Source organism: Pristiophorus japonicus, chromosome 5, assembly GCF_044704955.1.
Source record: "Pristiophorus japonicus isolate sPriJap1 chromosome 5, sPriJap1.hap1, whole genome shotgun sequence".
NCBI lineage: Eukaryota > Metazoa > Chordata > Chondrichthyes > Pristiophoridae > Pristiophorus > Pristiophorus japonicus.
The window spans coordinates 2671548-2693039 of NC_091981.1; the positions used below are offsets into that span (position 1 = coordinate 2671548).

Below are 21492 nucleotides of genomic sequence, written 5' to 3' on the forward strand. Positions count from 1 at the left end.
AGTCCGCTCGCTCACAATTCCTTCTGGCCTCGGAACAAGACTGTGATTTTGCACTAAGCTCGAAACGGCTTAGTGTCGCCAACCAACACCAACAGGGAACCGAGCTGAACGTGTTCAGCATCATTGGTCTTGGAATGGTCAAAGAATGAAACGCTTGGATCGGGAGAGTGGGCAGTGGATTCACACCCATAGTCAGGAGGTCGGAGGTCAGGGTGTCAGCACTCTGGTGCACTGACCCTACACGAACCTCCCCTGCTGAGTCATGTCCGCGTGTCGAGGGCTCTGTGGGGCGCGGTTTGCACTGAATCACGCAAAACAGAACCACTTTTATCAGCTTCTCTTTTACAGCCGCGTCGTTAAAACCTTCCAACACTTTCTGGTTTATGAGGAAAGTAACTTTGTTTGTGCTCCATCATTCCCTGGGAAGATTGAGAACACAAGTTGGCCCCAATAGTCAGTGTCGAACGCTGACAATTCGCCAAATTCACAACCGCAAATCCTGGGCCATCAACTTGTGTTTCCCCTTCAGCTGCCGACGTCCACACACTTCACATCCTCGCTGCATAGTTCTGGTTCTCTCGTCATTGACCGTCAACAGTGAAGCCCGTCACTGACCAATACCAGCAACAACAACCACCTGTATTTATATAGTGCCTTTAACATAGTCAAACGTCCTGAGGCGCTTCACAAGAGCGTTATCAAACACAATCTGACATACAGAGGTATTAGGGCAGGTGACTGACAGCTTGGTCAAAGAAGATGGTTTTAAGGAATATCTTCAAGAAAGAGAGAGAGGCGGAGAGGTTTAGGGAGGGAGTTCCAGAGCTTGGGGCCCAGGCAACAGAAGGCACGGCCACCGATGGTGGAGCGATTATAATCAGGGATGGTCAGGGGGCAGACTTGGTGGAGATTACACAGCTCTGTAGCCACAGCATGTTACAGATAACCTTCATGGAAAGTGTAATTTTAATGCATCATAATATTTCACTAGTGCGCAATTAAAGCTCTGCTATATGTTTACAGCTGGCTTCGAGCAGTAACAGCCTCGAGTGATTACTTGGGAACTATTAATCATCGTCGATGACTGAGCGACTGTTCACCGATTCAAAACATGACTGAGCTCAGGAGTGTACCACGAAGCTCAGCGCGTTTTTAAAAATCATTTAGCACGCCCTGTTAATCATCCTTTCTCAACAAAACCAACAATCTGTGACCTTGAAGATTTTCCTGTTTGAGAACCACCAACGTTTCCTTTCTTTATTTCATACAATCAGAGAATGATACGGCACAAAGTGAGGCGCCATTTGGCCCCTCTGGTAAAGCTATCCAATTAATTCCACACCTCTGCTCTTTCCACATAGCCCTGTAACTTTTTTTTCATCTTCAAGTATTTCTCCAATTCTCTTTTGAATGTTACTATTGAATCTGCTCCCACTGCCCTGATACAGTGCGTTCCTGATTTAGACAGTGCGGCGCTCCCTCAGTACTGCCCCTCCGACAGTGCGCCGCTCCCTCAGTACTGCCCCTCCGACAGTGCGGCACTCCCTCAGTACTGCCCCTCCGACAACGCGCCGCTCCCTCAGTACTGCCCATCCGACAACGCGCTGCTCCCTCAGTACTACCCCTCCGACAGCGCGACAATCCCTCAGTACTGCCCTTCCGACAGTGCGGCGCTCCCTCAGTACTGCCCCTCCGACAGCGCGGCGCTCCCCTCAGTACTGCCCCTGCGACAGTGCAGCACTCCCTCAGTACTGCCCCTGCGACACTCTCTCAGCACTGCCCCTCCGACAGTGCGGCACTCCCTCAGTACTGCTCCTCCAACAGTGCGGCACTCCCTCAGTACTGCCCCTCCGACAGTGCAGCGCTCTCTCAGTACTGCCCCTCCAACAGTGCGGCACTCCCTCCGTACTGCCCCTCCGACAGTGCGGCACTCCCTCAGTACTGCCCCTCCGACAGTGCGGCTCTCCCTCAGTACTGCCCCTCCGACAGTGCGGTGCTCCCTCAGTACTGCCCCTCCGACAGTGCGGCGCTCCCTCAGTACTGCCCCTCCAACAGTGCGGCGGGAATGTTAGCCTGGATTTTTGTGCTCGAGTCGCTGGAGTGGCACTTGAACCCACAACCTTCTGACTCAGGCGAGGGTGCTGCCCACTGAGCCACCTTGCTTATACACTTTGAATGTGGAATACAGAAAGAACTCTCAAAGACACAAAGGTGCCCCAATAAAGTATCAAAGAGAAAGACCAAAGTCCTACAGCAACTGTCACAGTGCCAGTAATTATACTTTGGGAGTTTCTCCTCTAGAAATATTTTTCAGTCCATGTTCAGACAAACGATGTTGTAAGTGCTCCCTCAATCCCTGCAGGGCAGGGTATTCATACTTGCCCAGATATCAAGGGGAATCGCCTACGTGCCCAGTGAACCATGAGTCAGGATATTTCAGCTTCTGGTTTTATCACCTCAGGAAACCAGAACACCACCACACGACTATCCCATAATACAACCCGGCCCTGGACAAACCAAACCCTCATTTATCGCAGCTATCAATTTAAGGGAGCCACCTTCATATAACCCCTTTATTACTCTCCGATCCAAAGTAGATAAGAGTTAAATCGGAAGCTTCAAAGTTGGGCCTGCGAAAGCAAATGATATTAAAACTGGTATAAAGTGTAATACCTTGACGCAAATGATGTGGAAAAGTACCAGTGTGTTTGGTTTACTGTTACACAGAAAACCAGAGATGCGATTTAATCGAGGTGTATAACATTATGAGGGGCCTGGATAGAGTGGATAGGAAGGACCTGTTTCCCTTAGCAGAGGGGTCAATAACCAGGGGGCATAGATTTAAAGTGATTGGGGGAGGTTTAGAGGGAAGTTGAGGGGAACTTTCTTCACCCAGAGGGTGGTGGGGGTCTGGAACTCACTGCCTGAAAGGGTGGTAGAGGCAGAAACCCTCACCACATTTAAAAAGTAACTGGATGTGCACCTGAAGTGCCGTAACCTACAGGGCTACGGACCGAGAGCTGGAAAGTGGGATTAGGCTGGGTAGCTCTTTGTCGGCCGGCACGGACACGATGGGCCGAATGGCCTCCTTCTGTGCTGTAAAGTGATTCTACTTGCATCTTCTCCTGGACTAAAACAAGTTTTCAAAGAAATTCAAGACAGTTTAGTAAAAGCGAAAATCAAGGTGGGCGGGAAATGGAGAGAATCAAGGCAAAATTGGCATGGGTTGAAATAACCATTTGAATGCAGTGTAGCGTAGATCGGGACCACTATCAGGAAGCCACACTCCAACAATGCTGCCATCCACTGGAGAGTGGCTGCATGAGCAGCCTGCACACAGAGCAAAGGACACAGCCATCGGAAACACAGCTCTGTAACTTTGGCTTGAAGACACGTTCAATCACTATATTGAATTTAAAAACAAATCCAAGGGATTATCTGCTCCTCCATCCCTCTCCCTAACTTCTGTCTGAGGCTGAACCACACTGTTCGCAATCTCGGGGTCACATCTGACCCTGAAATGAGCTTCCGACCACATATCCACAGCATAACGAAGACCGCCTATTTTCACCTCCGTAACATCGCCCATCTCCCCCCCGCCACAGCTCATCCGCTGCTGAAGCCCTCATCCATGACTTTGTTACCTCTAGACTTGACAATTCCAACGCCTCCCACATTCTACCCTGCGTAAACTAGAGGTGATCCAAAACTCAGCTGCCCATGTCCTAACTCGCACCGAGTCCAGCTCACCCATCACCCCCTGTGCTCGCTGCCCCGTGTCCTAACTCGCACCGAGTCCCACTCACCCATCACCCCCTGTGCTCACTGCCCCGTGTCCTAACTCGCACCAAGTCCCGCTCACCCATCACCCCCTGTGCTCACTGCCCCGTGTCCTAACTCGCACCAAGTCCCGCTCACCCATCACCCCCTGTCCTAACTCGCACCGAGTCCCGCTCACCCATCACCCCCTGTGCTCACTGCCCCGTGTCCTAACTTGCACCAAGTCCCGCTCACCCATCACCCCCTGTGCTCGCTGCCCCGTGTCCTAACTCGCACCGAGTCCCGCTCACCCATCACCCCCTGTGCTCACTGACCCCGTGTCCTAACTTGCACCAAATCCCGCTCACCCATCACCCCCTGTGTTCGCTGCCCCGTGTCCTAACTCGCACTGAGTCCCACTCACCCATCACCCCCTGTGCTCGCTGTCCCGTGTCCTAACTCGCACCAAGTCCCGCTCACCCATCACCCCCTGTGCTCGCTGTCCCGTGTCCTAACTCGCACCAAGTCCCGCTCACCCATCACCCATCACCCACTGTGCTCGCTGACCTACATTGGCTCCCGGTTAAGCAACGCCTCGATTTCAAAATTCTCATCCTTGTGTTCACATCCCTCCATGGCCCTCGCCCCTCCCTATCTCTGGAATCTCCTCCAGCCCCACAACCCCCCCCGCCCCCGAGATATCTGCACTCCTCTAATTCTGCCCTCTTGAGCATCCCTGATTATAATCACTGAACCATCGGTTTTCTGGGTCCCAAGCTCTGGAACTCCCTCCCTAAACCTCTCCGCCTCTCTACCTCTCTATCCTCCTTCAAGATTCTCCTTAAAACCTCCCTCTTTGACCCAGCTTTTGGTCACCTGCCCTAATTTCTACTTATGCGGCTCGGTGTCAAATTTTTAAAAATCTCACTACACTCCTGCGAAGCACCTTGGGACGTTTCACTACGTTAAAGGCGCTATATAAATTCAAGTTGTTGTTGTTGTCGCTCTATTTTTTTTATGTCCGCCTTTATACTATCACATTACAGTTCTACACTGGGTCCACGGACAAATGTAAAGCTCTGAAAAGGACAACAACTGCTTAAGGAATTGATTTATAAAGGAGACTCGATATTATGGAGCCATTGTAAATGTCAGCATTGTTTTCAACATCAGCACCAAAAAGGACATTTTAACGAGCTCAATGGTGGAGGGGTGGGGGGGCGGGGTCAGCGAGCTTATTTATTGCACTTTATCAAATCCATTTTTAATTGGAGTACCACGTTAGAATTTTCATTATATCGAGGCAAGGGTGCACTGAAATTAAGTTTGATTTAAGATGTCATTTCTGAAGCAGAAAACAGAATCACAGAACAGTTACAGCACAGGAGGAGGCCATTCGGCCCGTCGAGCCCGTGCCGGCTCTCTGCAAGAGCACCTCAGCCAGTCCCACTCCCCCGCCCTTTCCCCGGAGCCCTGCAATGTTTTTCCTTCAGGTACTTATCCAACTCCCTTTTGAAAGCCACGATTGAGTCTGCCTCCACCACCCTCTCAGGCAGCGCATTCCAGATCCTAACCACTCGCTGCGTAAAAACGTTTTCCCTCATGTCGCCTTTGGACCTTCAGCCGATCGCCTTAAATCTGGTTCTCGACCCTTCCACCAATGGGAACAGTTTCTCTCGATCTACTCTGTTCACACCCCTCATGATTTTGAACACCTCGATCAAATCTCCTCTCAACCTTCTCTGCTCCAAGGAGAACAACCCCAGCTTCTCCAGTCTATCCCCGTCACTGAAGTCCCTCATCCCTGGAACCATTCTTGTAAACCACTTCTGTGCCCTCTCTAAGGCCTTCACATCCTTCCTAAAGTGTGGTGCCCAGAATTGGACACAATACTCCAGTTGAGGCCGAACCGGTGTTTTATATAGGTTCATCATAACTTCCTTGCTCTTGTACTCTGTGCCTCTATTTATGAAGCCCAGGATCCCGTAAGCTTTTTTAACCGCTTTCTCAACCTGCCCTGCCACCTTCACCAATCTGTGCCCATATACCCCCGGTCTCTCTGTTCCTGCACCCCCTTTAGGATTGTACCCTTTAGTTTATATTGTCTCTCCTCGTTCTTTCAAAATGTATCACTTTGCACTTTTCTGCGTTAAATTCCATCTGCCCTGTGCCCGCCCATCCCACCAGCCTGTCTCTGTCCTCCTGAAGTCTATCACTTCCCTCCACACTGTTCACTACACTTCCAAGTATTGTGTCTTCTGCATATTTTGAAATTGTGCCCTGTACACCCAAGTCCGAGTCATTAATATATATCGCGAAAAGCAGTGGTCCCAGTGCTGACCCCTGGGGAACATCACTGTAGTCCAGTCCGAGAAACAAGCGTTCACCCCGACTCTCTGTTTCCTGTCACTGAGCCAATCCCGTATCCATGCTGCCCCCATCCCTTTTATTCCACGGGCTGCGTATCAGATTATGAGGGGGCTTGACAAGGTGGATGCAGAGAGGATGTTTCCACTGATGGGGGAGACTAGAACTAGGGGGCACGATCTTAGAATAAGGGGCCGCCCATTTAAAACTGAGGTGAGGAGAAATTTATTTTATCGATCTGTGGAATTTGCTGCCTCAGAGAGCTGTGGAAGCTGGGACATTGAATAAATTTAAGACAGAAATAGACTGTTTCTTACCTGATAACGGGTTATGGGGAGCGGGGCGGGGAAGTGGAGCTGAGTCCACGATCGGATCAGCTGTGATCTTATTGAATGGCGGAGCAGGCTCGAGGGGCCGTATGGCCGACTCCTGCTCCTATTTCTTATGCTCTTATGTTTCAACTATGACTATCCTCCTCACTGTTCAATAAAAATGAAAAATATTTGTATACATCAGACACAATTTCTGGTAGTTTTCCTTAAATTGAATAATTAAGTACCAACGATGCTTTTGTGGAACATGAATGTTTGAATAGTTTTATACCCATTGGTGGCAAGCATTGACTCCCTCCCCAACATTCCCTCCCACACTGTGAGGGGCCCTTCCGCTCCCGTCCAGACACGGAAGGACCAGAGGCGTGCGCCAGACACTGTGACCCGTCCACAGGCTGCAGGCATCGCCTCCAGGCAAGAGGCACGCGTACGCTGGCTGCTGCAGTACTTACGCATGTATTTTAGTGTCTCTTCGATCTGTTCATGGGTGAGGTCGATATTAATATCTGGAGAAATGAGAGGGGTGTGGAGCCAGTCGTCGTGATCATACCCATAGATCGTATCGGCTCTCAGCTTGTAGTGGGGCAGTTGCTCCTCTAGCAGACTGATGATTTCAACTTCGGGTAGGTCAGTACTGTTACACACATCTGGTGGGAGACACAAGGCAGCAGCGTTAGAACCAGCGGTTCAATCCTCACCGTCATATTCCAAATAAAAGGTACACCAGCAACTTGCATTTATATAGCGCTTTTCACAGAATGGTACAGTCTGCGCCCACTCTTTCGAAGAGGAATCCCGTCAGTCTCACACCCCCCACGCTCGTTCCTCCATATACCAGACTGATTCCAGGGACGGCAGGACCGACATATGAGGAGAGACAGGATCGACTGGGCCTGTATTCACTGGAGTTTAGAAGGATGAGAGGGGATCTCATAGAAACGTATAAGATTCTGACGGGACTGGACAGGTTAGATGCAGGAAGAATGTTCCCGATATTGGGGAAGTCCAGAACCAGAGGACACAGTCTAAGGATAAGGGGTAAGCCATTTAGGACTGAGATGAGGAGAAACTTCTTCACTCAGAGAGTTGTTAACCTGTGGAATTCCCTGCCGCAGAGAGTTGTTGAGGCCAGTTCATTGGATATATTCAAAAGGGAGTTAGATGTGGTCCTTACTGCTAAAGGGATCAAGGGGTATGGAGAGAAAGCAGGAAAGGGGTACAGAGGTGAATGATCAGCCATGATCTTATTGAATGGTGGTGCAGGCTCGAAGGGCCGAATGGCCTACTCCTGCACCTACTTTCTATGTTTCTATGTTATCCAATTCCCTTTCAAGGCGACTATTGAATCTGTATCCACCACCCTCTCAGGCAGTGTGTTCCAGACCCTAACCACTTGTGTAAAGATGTTTTTCCTCATGTTGCCTCTGGTTCTTTTGCCGATCACCTTAAATCCGTGCCCTCTGGTTATCGACCCCTCTGCCCGTGGGAACAGTTTCTCTCGGCCGCTCATGATTTTCAACACCTCCATCAAATCTCCCCTTAGCCTTCTCTGCTATAAGCAGCGCACTTTAACAGGAGTGCTGTCGAAACAAAACTTGACACTGAGCCAGAGAGGGAGTTATTAAGGCAGGTGATAAAAGCTGGGTCAAAGAGGTAGGTTTTAAGGAGCGCCTTAAAGAAGGAGGGGGGAGATAGAGTGGCGGAGAGGTTTAGGGAGGGAGTTCCAGAACTTGGGGCCCAGGCAGCTGAATACTCTGTTTTAGTGATGTTGATTGAGGAACAAATACTGGCCCCAGGACACCGGGGAGAACTCCCCTGCTCTTCACATTGGGCCCCGAGATCAGTTATCCTTCCAATATAATGAGTGTAAGGTAATTACCAATTACGAAGGTGATTGCTAATTACTCACAATCTATGAGGAAACGAAATCAAAGCTCGCTCATTAGCATCTTAACGAATGTCACAGAGTCTTTATAAATTAAACATTTAAAACAAAAACAGATTTAAAGTAATAATTTCTCTCACATCCACTCTGTGGAAAAGATGGATGTGCATTTGTATACCACCGGATGTCTCAGTTTTTTACAGCTAATTAAGTAATTTTTGGAGTGCAGTCACTGTTGTAATGTGGGAAACGCGGCAGCCAATGTGTGCACAGCAAGCTCCCACACACAGCAATGTGATAATGACCCGATAATCTGTTTTAGTGATGTTGATTGAGGGATAAATATTGGGCCAGGACACCAGGGAGGATAGGATCTTTTACATCCACCTGAGAGGGCAGATGAGCAGAGAGGGCCTCGGTTTAATCTCTCATCCGAAAGACGGCACCTCCAACAGTGCAGCACTCCCTCAGTGCCGCCCCTCCGGCGCTCCCTCAGTACTGCCCCTCCGACGGTGCAGCGCTCCCTCAGTACTGCCCCTCCGACAGTGCGGCACTCCCTCAGTACTGCCCCTCCGACAGTGCGGCACTCCCTCAGTACTGCCCCTCCGACGGTGCAGCGCTCCCTCAGTACTGCCCCTCCAACAGTGCGGCACTCCCTCAGTACTGCCCCTCCGACAGTGCAGCACTCCCTCAGTGCCGCCCCTCCGACAGTTCGGCGCTCCCTCAGTGCCGCCCCTCCGACGGTGCAGCGCTCCCTCAGTGCCGCCCCTCCGACGGTGCAGCGCTCCCTCAGTACTGCCCCTCCGACAGTTCGGCGCTCCCTCAGTACTGCCCCTCCGACAGTGCAGCGCTCCCTCAGTACTGCCCCTCCGACAGTGCAGCGCTCCCTCAGTACTGCCCCTCCGACAGTGCAGCGCTCCCTCAGTACTGCCCCTCCGACAGTGCAGCACTCCCTCAGTACTGCCCCTCCGACAGTGTGGCACTCCCTCAGTACTATCCCTCCCACAGTGCAGCACTCCCTCAGTACTGCCCCTCCGACAGTGTAGCGCTCCCTCAGTACTGCCCCTCCGACAGTGCAGCGCTCCCTCAGTACTGCCCCTCCGACAGTGCAGCGCTCCCTCAGTACTGCACTGGAGTCTCATCCAAGATTTTGTGTGCTAAAGGCCCTGGAGCGGGACTTGAATCAACAACCTTCGGACTCAGGCGAGGCGAGGGTGCTGCCCACTGAGCCACGGGTAACATATTCCAAAATCTTTTGGTGCAAAAAATGTCACTTTTATTTTCAAATTCGATCAGAACAGATGAAATGCTGAGAACAGTTGCCCAAAACACCGACTGAAGCGGTGAGCACATTTAATCTGCTTGACGCCTATGATGCAAAACCTCACCACGATGCCGTGCGTCCAGTTTCAATGGATGAGTTCGATCCCGCTCTGTTACTGTGGAAACATGGACCATTTAGCAATTAAATATTGAGCTAGTGAACTCCTTCTCGAAATTCAAATGTGTTATTGGAAAATTGAGAAGTTGCCAAACATTTGGAAAACTTTCCAGGGTCAGATTTGAGCTGGATTAGTTCATTTAAAAAATATCATAAAAATGTCATGCAATAGTTTTTTTGTTGGTTTATAAAATAATGATCCCTTTCTCCCTGAAATCACACCTCAGATACATTGGGAGAAATTTATGTCTAAAGCTGTACAGCCATACAATGTATTTTTTTCTTTAAACTAAACTGGGTGTGGTTCATTTGCCAGTCAGGTCAGCGTTGGCAAAAGCCCATCGGTGGGACGACTCCACCGACAGGCTGATCTTCCCCTTCCAGCATCGTGGATTACGCTCAACAATGCATTGGGCAAGTATCGGTGTTTGTTTGATAGAATCACAGAAATTTACAGCACAGAAGGAGGCCATTCGGCCCATCGTGTCCGAGCCGGCCGACAAAGAGCTACCCAGCCTAATCCCACTTTCCAGCTCTGGGTCCGTAGCCCTGTAGGTTACGGCACTTCAGGTGCACATCCAGGTACTTTTTAAATGTGGTGAGGGTTTCTGCCTCTACCACCCTTTCAGGCAGCGAGTTCCAGACCCCCACCACCCTCTGGGTGAAGAAATTTCCTCTCAAATCCCCTCTAATTCTAATTCTTCTACCAATTACATAGAAACATAGAAAATAGGTGCAGGTGTAGGCCATTCGGTCCTTCGATCCTGCACCACCATTCAATAAGATCATGGCTGATCATTCCCTCAGTACCCCTTTCCTGATTTCTCTCCATACCCCTTGATCCCCTTAGCCGTAAGGGCCATATTTAATTCCATCGTGAATATATCCAATGAACTGGCATCAACAACTCTCTGCGGCAGGGAATTCCACAGGTTAACAACTTTTTGAGTGAAGAAGTTTCTCCTCATCTCAGTCCTAAATGGCCTACCCCTTATCCTAAGACTGTGATCCTGGTTCTGGACTTCCACACCACCGGGAACATTCTACCCGCATCTAACCTGTCCCGTCCCGTCAGAATTGTATATGTTTCTATGAGATCCCCTCTCATCCTTCTAAACTCCAATGTATAAAGGCCCAGTCGATCCAGTCTCTCCTCATATATCAGTCAAGCCATCCCAGGAATCAGTCTGGTGAACCTTCGCTGCACTCCCTCAATAGCAAGAATGTCCTTCCTCAGATAAGGAGACCAAAACTGAACACAATATTCCAAGTGAGGCCTCACCAAGGCCCTGTACAACTGCAGTAAGACCTCCCTGCCCCTATACTCAAATCCCCTCGCTATGAAGACCAACATACCATTTGCCTTCTTTACCGCCTGTTGTACCTGCATGCCAACTTTCAATGACTGATGAACCATGACACCCAGGTCTTGTTGCACCTCCCCTTTTCCTAATCTGCCGCCATTCAGATAATATTCTGTCTTCGTGTTTTTGCCCCCAAAATGGATAACCTCACATTTATCCACATTATACTGCATCTGCCATGCATTTGCCCACTCACCTAACCTGTCCAAGTCACCCTGCAGCCTCCTAGCATCCTCCTCACAGCTCACACCGCCACCCAGTTTAGTGTCATCCGCAAACTTGGAGATATTACACTCAATTCCATCATCTAAATCATTGTATATTGTAAAGAGCTGGGGTCCCTGCACTGAGCCCTGCGGCACTCCACTAGTCACTGCCTGCCATTCTGAAAAGGACCCGTTTATCCCGACTCTCTGCTTCCTGTCTGCCAACCAGTTCTCTATCCATGTCAGTACATTACCCCCAATACCATGTGCTTTGATTTTGCACACCAATCTCTTGTGTGGGACCTTGTCAAAAGCCTTTTGAAAGTCCAAATACACCACATCCACTGGTTCTCCCTTGTCCACTCTACTATTTACATCCTCAAAAAATTCTAGAAGATTTGTCAAGCATGATTTCCCTTTCATAAATCCATGCTGACTTGGACCGATCCTGTCACTGCTTTCCGAATGTGCTGCTATTTCATCTTTAATAATTGATTCCAACATTTTCCCCACTACTGATGTCAGGCTAACCAGTCTATAATTACCTGCTTTCTCTCTCCCTCCCTTTTTAAAAAGTGGTGTTACATTAGCTACCCTCCATTCCATAGGAACTGATCCAGAGTCGATAGACTGTTGGAAAATGATCACCAATGCATCCACTATTTCTAGGGCCACTTCCTTAAGTACTCCGGGATGCAGACTATCAGGCCCCGGGGATTTATCGGCCTTCAATCCCATCAATTTCCCAAACACAATTTCCCACCAGTAAGGATATGCCTTCAGTCCCTCCTTCTCACTAGACCCTCGGTCCCCTAGTTCTTCCGGAAGGTTATTTGTGTCTTCCTTCATGAAGACAGAACCAAAGTATTTATTCAATTGGTCTTCCATTTCTTTGTTCCCCATTATAAATTCACCTGAATCAGTCTGCAAGGGACCTATGTTTGTCTTCACTTATCTTTTTCTCCACATATCTGTAGAAGCTTTTGCAGTCAGTTTTTATGTTCCCGGCAAGCTTCCTCTCATACTCTATTTTCCCCCTCTTAATTAAGCCCTTTGTCCTCCCCTGCTGAATTCTAAATTTCTCCCAGTCCTCAGGTTTGCTGCTTTGTCTGGCCAATTTATCTGCCTCTTCCTTGGATTTAACACTATCCTTAATTTCCCTTGTTAGCCACGGTTGAGCCACCTTCCCCGTTTTATTTTTACTCCAGGCAGGGATGTACAATTGCTGAAGTTCATCCATGTGATCTTTAAATGTTTGCCATTGCCTATCCACCGTCAACCCTTTAAGTATCATTTGCCAGTCTATTCTAGCCAATTCACACCTCAAACCATCGAAGTTACCTTTTCTTAAATCCAGGACCCTAGTTTCTGAATTAATTGTGTCACTCTCCAGCTTAAGAAAGAATTCTAACATGTTATTCTCTTCCCCAAGGGGCCTCGCACAACAAGATTGCTAATTAGTCCTTTCTCAATACACATCACCCAGTCTAGGATAGCCAGCTCCCTGGTTCCTCGACATATTGGTCCAGAAAACCATTCCCAATACACTCCAGGAAATCCTCCTCCACCGCATTGCTACCAGTTTAGTTAGCCCAATCAATATGTAGATTAAAGTCACCCATGATAACTGCTGTACCTTTATTGCATGCATCCCTAATTTCTTGTTTGATGCTGTCCCCAACCTTACTACTACTGTTTGGTGGTCTGTACACAATTCCCACCAGCGTTTTCTGCCTCTTGGTATTCTGTAGCTCTACCCATACTGATTACACATCATCCAAGCTAATGTCCTTCCTTAGTATTGCATTAATTTCCTCTTTAACCAGCAATGCCATCCCGCCTCCTTTTCCTTTCTGTCTATCCTTCCTAAATGTTGAATACCCCTGGATGTTGAGTTCCCAGCCTTGGTCACCCTGGAGCCATGTCTCCGTGATGCCAATTACATCATATCCGTTAACTGCTATCTGTGCAGTTAATTCGTCCACCTTATTCCGAATACTCCTCGCATTGAGGCACAGAGCCTTCAGGCTTGTCTTTTTAACACACTTTGCCCCTTTAGAATTTTGCTGTAATGTGTCCCTTTTTGCCTTAGGTTTCTCTGCCCACTTTTATTTTTCTTCTTTCTATCTTTTCCTTCAGCTCCCATTCTACTTCCCTCTATCTCCCTGCATTGGTTCCCATCCCCCTGCCATATTAGTTTAACTCCTCCCCAAATCTATGCCCCCTAGTTACTGACCCCTCTGCTAAGGGAAACAGGTCCTTCCTATCCACTCTATCTAGGCCCCTCATAATTTTACACACCTCAATTAAATCTCCCCCTCAGCCTCCTCTGTTCCAAAGAAAACAACCCCAGCCTATCCAATCTTTCCTCATCGCTAAAATTCTCCAGTCCAGCAACATCCCAACATCCTCATAAATCTCCTCTGTATCCTCTCCAGTGCAATCACATCTTTCTTGTAATGTGGTGACCAGAACTACATGCAGTACTCCAGCTGTGGCCTAACTAGTGTTTTATACAGTTCAAGCATAACTTCCCTGCTCTTGTATTCTATGCCTTGGCTAAAAAGGCAAGTATTCCGTATGCCTTCTTAACCACCTTATCCACCTGGCCTGCTACCTTCAGGGATCTGTGGACCTGCACTGCAAGGTCCCTTTATTCCTCTACATTCTCAGTGTCCTACCATTTAATGTGTATTCCCTTGCCTTATTAGTCTTCCCCAGATGCATTACCTCACACTTCTCCGGATTGAATTCCATTTGCCACTGTTCTGCCCACCTGACCAGTCCATCGATATCTTCCTGCAGTCTGTAGCTTTCTTCATTATCAACCACACGGCCGATTTTAGTATCATCTGCAAACTTCTTAATCATACTCCCTACATTCAAGTGTAAATCATTGATACATACCACAAAAAGCAAGGGACCCAGTACTGAGCCCTGCGGAACCCCACTGGATACAGCCTTTCCTTCACAAAAACACCCATCACCCATTACCCTTTGCTTCCTGCCTCTGAGCCAATTTTGGATCCAACTTTCCCTTGGGCTTTTACTTTCCTGACCAGTGTGCCATGTGGGACCTTGTCAAAAGCCTTGCTAAAATCCATGTGGGTTCATCAAAGGAAGGTATATAGAAGTTGCTGACTTTCAAATATAGGAAGTTCAATGCAACGTCCCTCCCCCACACCACCCCCCTGCACCCCCCCCACACCACCCGCACCCCTACCTCCCCCCCCACCCCCCCATTATAAGCAAGGAATGATGCTCCTGTGACTGATTTACCTTTCATAACTTGCATTCTATGGCTCGTCTCTGGCATGGCCAACATTCAGGACTTGTCATACCAGACAGTGCGGGGCAGATCTGTGTGCGATCTCTCATGAATGTACCGTGTTGAGCTCCTGGTTCAGAGTCAGCAACGAACAATTAACGGGAGAGTACACAAAGAGTTCTCAAGGCCAACCAGGGATGGGCAACACAGACCGGCCCCTGCCAGCCTCGCCCATATCGAATAAAAAATAAACATTTCTTGGAGACATGTTGCGCTGGCCAATGACAGAGCAGGATTGGCAGTGGGCTTGAGAGTGTTTTTCTCGATGTCCGCCATCAGGCTGTAAGAAATCGCAGACTGGAATAAATAACTTGAGACTGAAAAGTGTAACAATAAATTGTGATGCTGGTTTAACTAATGTGACTAATGAGATGAATGCAGGTGTCAGTAAGGTTAAGAACAAGTTTATTATGCTTAACAATAATGATAGAGGTTGTGAAATGCCTAATGTAACCATGTCTGTTGAAACCAGGACACCCAAAAGTGTATAATGTATAATGCAGGCTTGACTATGTGTGATCAGAGCCAAGGTGTCATGTATACCGGTAGGACACTGCCAAAGGACATTGGGTCCTACAGGGACCATGCTGATGCCAATGGAATCCCCCTGTGGGAGACCCCCAGGTCCAGCAGGCTACCTGACCATGTAGCCTGGACCTTTGGAATGAATGTGATGCCCCTTGCAGGACACACACACAGGCAGTGGGAGCAGACCCACTACAGGGACAGTGGTCAATGGGCAGCCCAGCCACCACCAATGGCAACCGGCACCAGACCAGCCCTACAGCCCCTGGCCACCAGGGCCAACACCAGGAGCATGAGGCCAATACCCTCCAGCTTCCCTGGCAAACCCTGGGATGACCTGACCCTCATCCCAATTGGTGGACAAGGAGCCCACCCAGTCTTGTGGCCCTGCCCACCACCCCACAACTACCCACATCACAGTGTATACACACCACCCACTGCTGCCGTGGCTACCTCCCCGAGGGATCCCACAACAGTGACATCCACTTGGTTTGTGTGTGAGGGAGGGGAAACGTACAAGGCCAGCCTCAAGCACAGAGGTCACATCTGGCAACCACATAACTCTCACCACAACCCCCCATAGCCCACCACTGATCACCTCCCCTGGTCATGACAATAAAGATATGAAAAATGCTCAGGGGGGAGTATTGTTGTGTATGCATGCCTGTTTACTGTGTGATGTCTGTAACACTGTTATGCCACACTAAATGACCCTTACATTGTACACACCTTGCCTGTACACCAGAGGGTGCTGCTGCGGGAGACCTAGGGGTTGCCTGCACATGACAGGTAACCCAGTATAAAAGGGAACTCACAGCTTGTTGTCGTCACTCAGGAGCTGCAAATAAAGGACTACAGGTCTACACAGTTTAAGTATCATACCCTGCCTCGTGGAGTCATTACTAAAGGTGCCTGCATACACTACAAGATTGGTGTTAGAACTGAAGGATTCATTCCATGGTACAATAGCTAAAGAAACTGGAACAGCGCGAACATCAATAACTGATAATGGGCGGCTCCAAACATCTGAAGGCCAAGAATAGCATGTCTGACTCCAACCTTGGGAGGGTGAATGTGAACAGGAGGGTTTCACCCAAGAGTTGAGACAAAGAATGCGACATGCCATAGGTTAAATGGTCCTATCCACTATCCTACACCAGGCCCACCCCTGAAAAGAGAATAAAAGAAAGACGCAGTAGACATTTCAGGGCAGACAGTGCAGAGAAGAACTGTTCGTACCACCAGCCGTCAGTCCGATCGGGACTAGTATCAGCTACTTGTCATGGTCGTATGTCTATTCTGATTGTGTTGTGTTTGACGATATTTGAACTAGTGCTCCCTTAATAAAATGCCTCATAACTCCCAAGACCCTTTGGGTAATGTGTGTGTGACCGGTGATCCTAATCTTACAATGGTGATGAAAACTCTGCACCCATCTAGTTTACAGGGTTACCTCCAATACCGTGAAGTAAGCACAGTGCTGCTTCAAAAGGGAGTTGGACAAGTCCCTGAAGGAAGAAATATTGCAGGACTATGGGGAAATGGCGGGGGAGTGGGTCTGGCTGAGATGCTCTTGCAGAGAGCCGGCACGGGCTCGATGGACCGAATGGCCTCCCTACTGGAACCGGTCTGTCATTCGGTGTGCCTGCCAGCAGCAAGCAAGCAAAATATCTCATGCCGGTTACAAAACCACTCAAATATCAACGAGCAAGTGGCAAATTGTTCTTCGCCTGCGCGAGAGAGATCACAGCCAGATCTGCCCATGCAGTGTCGCGTGAGACAGGTCGAGATGCTCGCCTGTGCCAGTGCAGAGCCAGAGAACGGGAGCTAAGAAAAATGGAAAATTCAATCAAAGGGGAATCAAAGAGGATTTGAGTACAGGAGCAAGGATGTCTTACTACAGTTATACAGGGCCTTGGTGAGACCACACCTGGAGTATTGTGTGCAGTTTTGGTCTCCTTACCTAAGGAAGGATATACTTGCCATAGAGGGAGTGCAGCGAAGGTTCACCAGACTGATTCCTGGGATGACGGGACTGTTGTATGAGGAGAGATTGGGTCGACTAGGCCTGTATTCACTGGAGTTTAGAAGAATGAGAGGGGATCTCATTGAAACGTATAAAATTCTGACGGGGTTGGACAGACTGGATGCGGGGAGGATGTTTCCCCGGGGCTGGGAAGTCTAGAACAAGGGGTCACAGTCTCAGGATACGGGGTAGGAAATTTAGGACTGAGATGAGGAGAAATGTCTTCACTCAGAGGGTGGTGAACCTGTGGAATTCTCTACCACAGAAGGCTGTGGAGGCCAATCACTGAATATATTTAAGAGGGAGACAGATAGATTTCTAGACACAAAAGACATCAAGGGGTATGGGGAAAAAGCAGGAATATGGAGTTGAGATAGAGGATCAGCCATGATCATATTGAATGGCAGTGCAGGCTCGAAGGGCCGAATGGCCTACTACTGCTCCTGTTTTCAATGTTTCGATTGTCAGAGCTGCTTTCGCCCACAGCCCGGCGACTGGCAACATGTACAGCAACATTGGCAGAAGCCCAGACATGACAGGCAGAGCCTGAGCTGAAACAGGAACAATAAATCACACTGCAACGAAATGGGAGACACTACTTTTAAAACCTTGAAGTAAAAAGAATTGAAACACACACACACACACACACACACACACGTCCTTCAAAGTCTTCCCATTGCTTCTGTAACTGCAAAGCTGAGAATCTGAAACAGAGACCGTACAGGCCCATGACGGCTCAAAAACAACGCAGTGTGTTCAAACAAACAAGACTCCACAGAGTGGACCAGAACCATTCCCACCTGGTGCCAAATATGCTCACAGTGCAGCTTTTCCACAACACACTTAATCAAGTTTAAGATCTCCGTTGCTTAGGACACCGATAAACACAAACAAACACGCAAACTCAGAATTATAACCAGCAGAATTCTCCAATGGCAGACGCTGAACCGTTTCCAACAGTCGCGCTGTACAGAAAACATTACTCACTCATTATTTTTCTTCTATTTTTGCTTTCATTGCTCCAAGAATTACATTTTAAGAAGCGTCGCTTCAAAGTGCCCTTATGAGAGAGGGGACGAGAGAGCCATGTGGAAAAGCAGAATGTGTAATAAACCCCAGTGTTTGGGCTGCCATCAGGGGTGAGCTCGTGGGCCGCTAATTCCCTGACTAAGCACGGATTGGTTAAGGACAATGGCCGGATATATCTGCTGATATGTTTTTCTTTTGTCGGTCAGCCGTGGCTCAGTGGGCAGCACGCTCAGCTCTGAGTCAGAGGGTTGTGGGTTCAAGTCCCACTCCAGGGGCTTGAGCACAAAATTCAGGCTGACACTCCCAGTGCAGGACTGAGGGAGTGCCGCACTGTCGGAGGGGCAGTGCTGAGGGAGTGCTGCACTGTCGGAGAGGCAGTGCTGAGGGAGCGCCGCACTGTCGGAGGGGCAGTGCTGAGGGAGCGCCGCACTGTCGGAGGGGCAGTGCTGAGGGAGCGCTGCACTGTCGGAGGGGCAGTGCTGAGGGAGCGCCGCACTGTCGGAGGGGCAGTGCTGAGGGAGCGCCGCACTGTCGGAGGGGCAGTGCTGAGGGAGCGCCGTACTGGCGGAGGTGCCATCTTTCTCATAGAAACATAGAAAATAGGTGCAGGAGTAGGCCATTCGGCCCTTCGAGCCTGCACCACCATTCAATATGATCATGACTGATCATTCACCTCAGTACCCCTTTCCTGCTTTCTCTCCATACCCCTTGATCCCTTTAGCCGTAAGGGCCATATCTAACACCTCTTGAATATATCTAATGAACTGACCTCAACAACTCTCTGTGGTAGAGAATTCCACAAGTTCACAATTCTCTGAGTGAAGCAGTTTCTCCTCATCTCGGTCCTAAATGGCTTACCCCTTATCCTTAGACTGTGTCCCCTGGTTTTGGACTTCCCCAACATCGGGAACATTCTACCCGCATCGAACCTGTCCCATCCCGTCAGGAGCTTATATGTTTCTATGAGGTCCCCTCTTATCCTTCTAAACTCCAATGAATAAAGGCCCAGTTGATCCAGTCTCTCCTCATATGTCAGTCCTGCCATCCCGGGAATCAGTCTGGTGAACCTTCGCTGCACTCCCTCAATAGCAAGAATGTCCTTCCTCAGATTAGGATACCAAAACTGAACACAATATTCCAGTTCAGGCCTCACCAAGGCCCTGTACAACTGCAGTAAGACCTCCCTGCTCCTATACTCAAATCCCCTCGCTATGAAGGCCAACATGCCATTTGCCTTCTTCACCGCCTGCTGTACCTGCATGCCAACTTTCAATGATTGATGTACCGTGACACCCAGGTCTTGTTGCACCTCCCCTTTTCCTAATCTGCCACCATTCAGATAATATTTTGCCTTCGTGTTTTTGCCACCAAAGTGGATAACCTCACATTTATCCATATTATACTGCATCTGCCATGCATTTGCTCACTCACCTAACCTGTCCAAGTCACCCTGCAGCCTCTTAGCGTCCCCCTCACAGCTCACACCGCCATCCAGCTTAGTGTTATCTGCAAACTTAGAGATACTCCACTCAATTCCTTCATCTAAATCATTGATGTATATTGTAAATAGCTGGGGTCCCAGCACTGAGCCCTGCGGCACCCCACTAGTCACTGCCTGCCACTCTGAAAAGGACCCGTTTATCCCGACTCTCTGCTGTCTGTCTGCCAACCAGTTCTCTGTCCACGTCAATACATTACCCCCAATACCACGTGCTTTAATTTTGCACAACAATCTCTTGTATGGGACCTTGTCAAAGGCCTTTTGAAAGTCCAAAGTCCACATCTACTGGTTCTCCCTTGTCCACTCTACTAGTTACATCCTCAAAAAATTCTAGAAGATTTGTCAAGCATGATTTCCCTTTCATAAATCCATGCCGACTTGGACCGATCCTGAAACTGCTTTCCAAATGTGCTGCTATTTCATCTTTAATAATTGATTCAAACATTTTCCCCGCTACTGATGTCAGGCTAACCGGTCTATAATTACCCGTTTTCTCTCTCCCTCCTTTCTTTAAAAGTGGTGTTACTACATTAGCTACCCTCCAGTCCATAGGAACTGATCCAGAGTCGATAGATTGTTGGCAAATGTTCACCAATTCATCCACTATTTCTCAGGCCACTTCCTTAAGTACTCTGGGATGCAGATTATCAGGCCCCGGGGATTTATCGGCCTTCAATCCCATCAATTTCCTTAACACAATTTCCTGACAAATAAGGATTTCCTTCAGCTCCTCCTTCTAACTAGACCCTCGGTCCCCGAGTATTTTCAGAAGGTTATTTGTGTCTTCCTTCGTGGAGACAGACCCAAAGTAGTTGTTCAATTGGTCTGCCTTTTCTTTGTTCCCCATTATAAATTCACCTGAATCTGACTGCAAGGGACCTACGTTTGTCTTCACTAATCTTTTTCTCCACATATCTATAGAAGCTTTTGCAGTCAGTTTTTATGTTCCCAACAAGCTTCTTCTCATACTCTATTTTTCCCCCTCCTAATTAAACCTTTGTCCTCCTCTGCTGAATTCTAAATTTCTCCCAGTCCTCAGGTTTGCTGCTTTTTCTGGCCAATTTATATGCCTCTTCCTTGGATTTAACACTATCCTTAATTTCCCTTGTTAGCCACGGTTGAGCCACCTTCCCAGTGTTATTTTTACTCCAGACAGGGATGTACAATTGTTGAAGTTCATCCATGTGAACTTTAAATGTTTGCCATTGCCTATCCACCTTCAACCCTTTAAGTATCATTAACCAGTCTATTCGAGCCAATTCACATCTCATACCATCGAAGTTACCTTTCCTTAAGTTCAGGGCCCTAATCTCTGAATTAACTGTGTCACTCTCCATCTTAATAAAGAATTCTACCATATTATGGTCAGTCTTCCCCAAGGGGCCTCGCACAAGATTGCTAATTAGTCCTTTCTCAATACACATCACCCAGACTAGGATGGCCAGCCCTCTAGTTGGTCACTCGACATATTGGTCTAGAAAACCATCCCTAATACACTCCAGGAAATCCTCCTCCACCGCATTGCTACCAGTTTGGTTAGCCCCATCTATATGTAGATTAAAGTTGCCTATGATAACTGCTGTACCTTTATTGCACGCATCCCTAATTTCTTGTTTGATGCTGTCCCAACCTCACTACTGCTGTTTGGTGATCATAAGACTTAAACCGAGGCTCCATCTGCTCTCTCAGGTGGACATAAAAGATCCCATGGCACTATTTTGAAGAAGAG

The 21492-nt window shown here is 48.5% G+C and overlaps 1 protein-coding gene across 1 annotated transcript in view; it reads right to left on the reverse strand.

Moving 5' to 3' along the window:
• LOC139263731 (trafficking kinesin-binding protein 1-like) overlaps nucleotides 1-21492 on the reverse strand; it is a 212623-nt gene that overhangs the window by 77785 nt on the left and 113346 nt on the right. The window contains exon 4 of the mRNA XM_070879763.1: nucleotides 6911-7105. Within this exon, the coding sequence (XP_070735864.1) occupies nucleotides 6911-7105 (195 nt within the window). The remainder of the gene's footprint in view (nucleotides 1-6910; nucleotides 7106-21492) is intronic.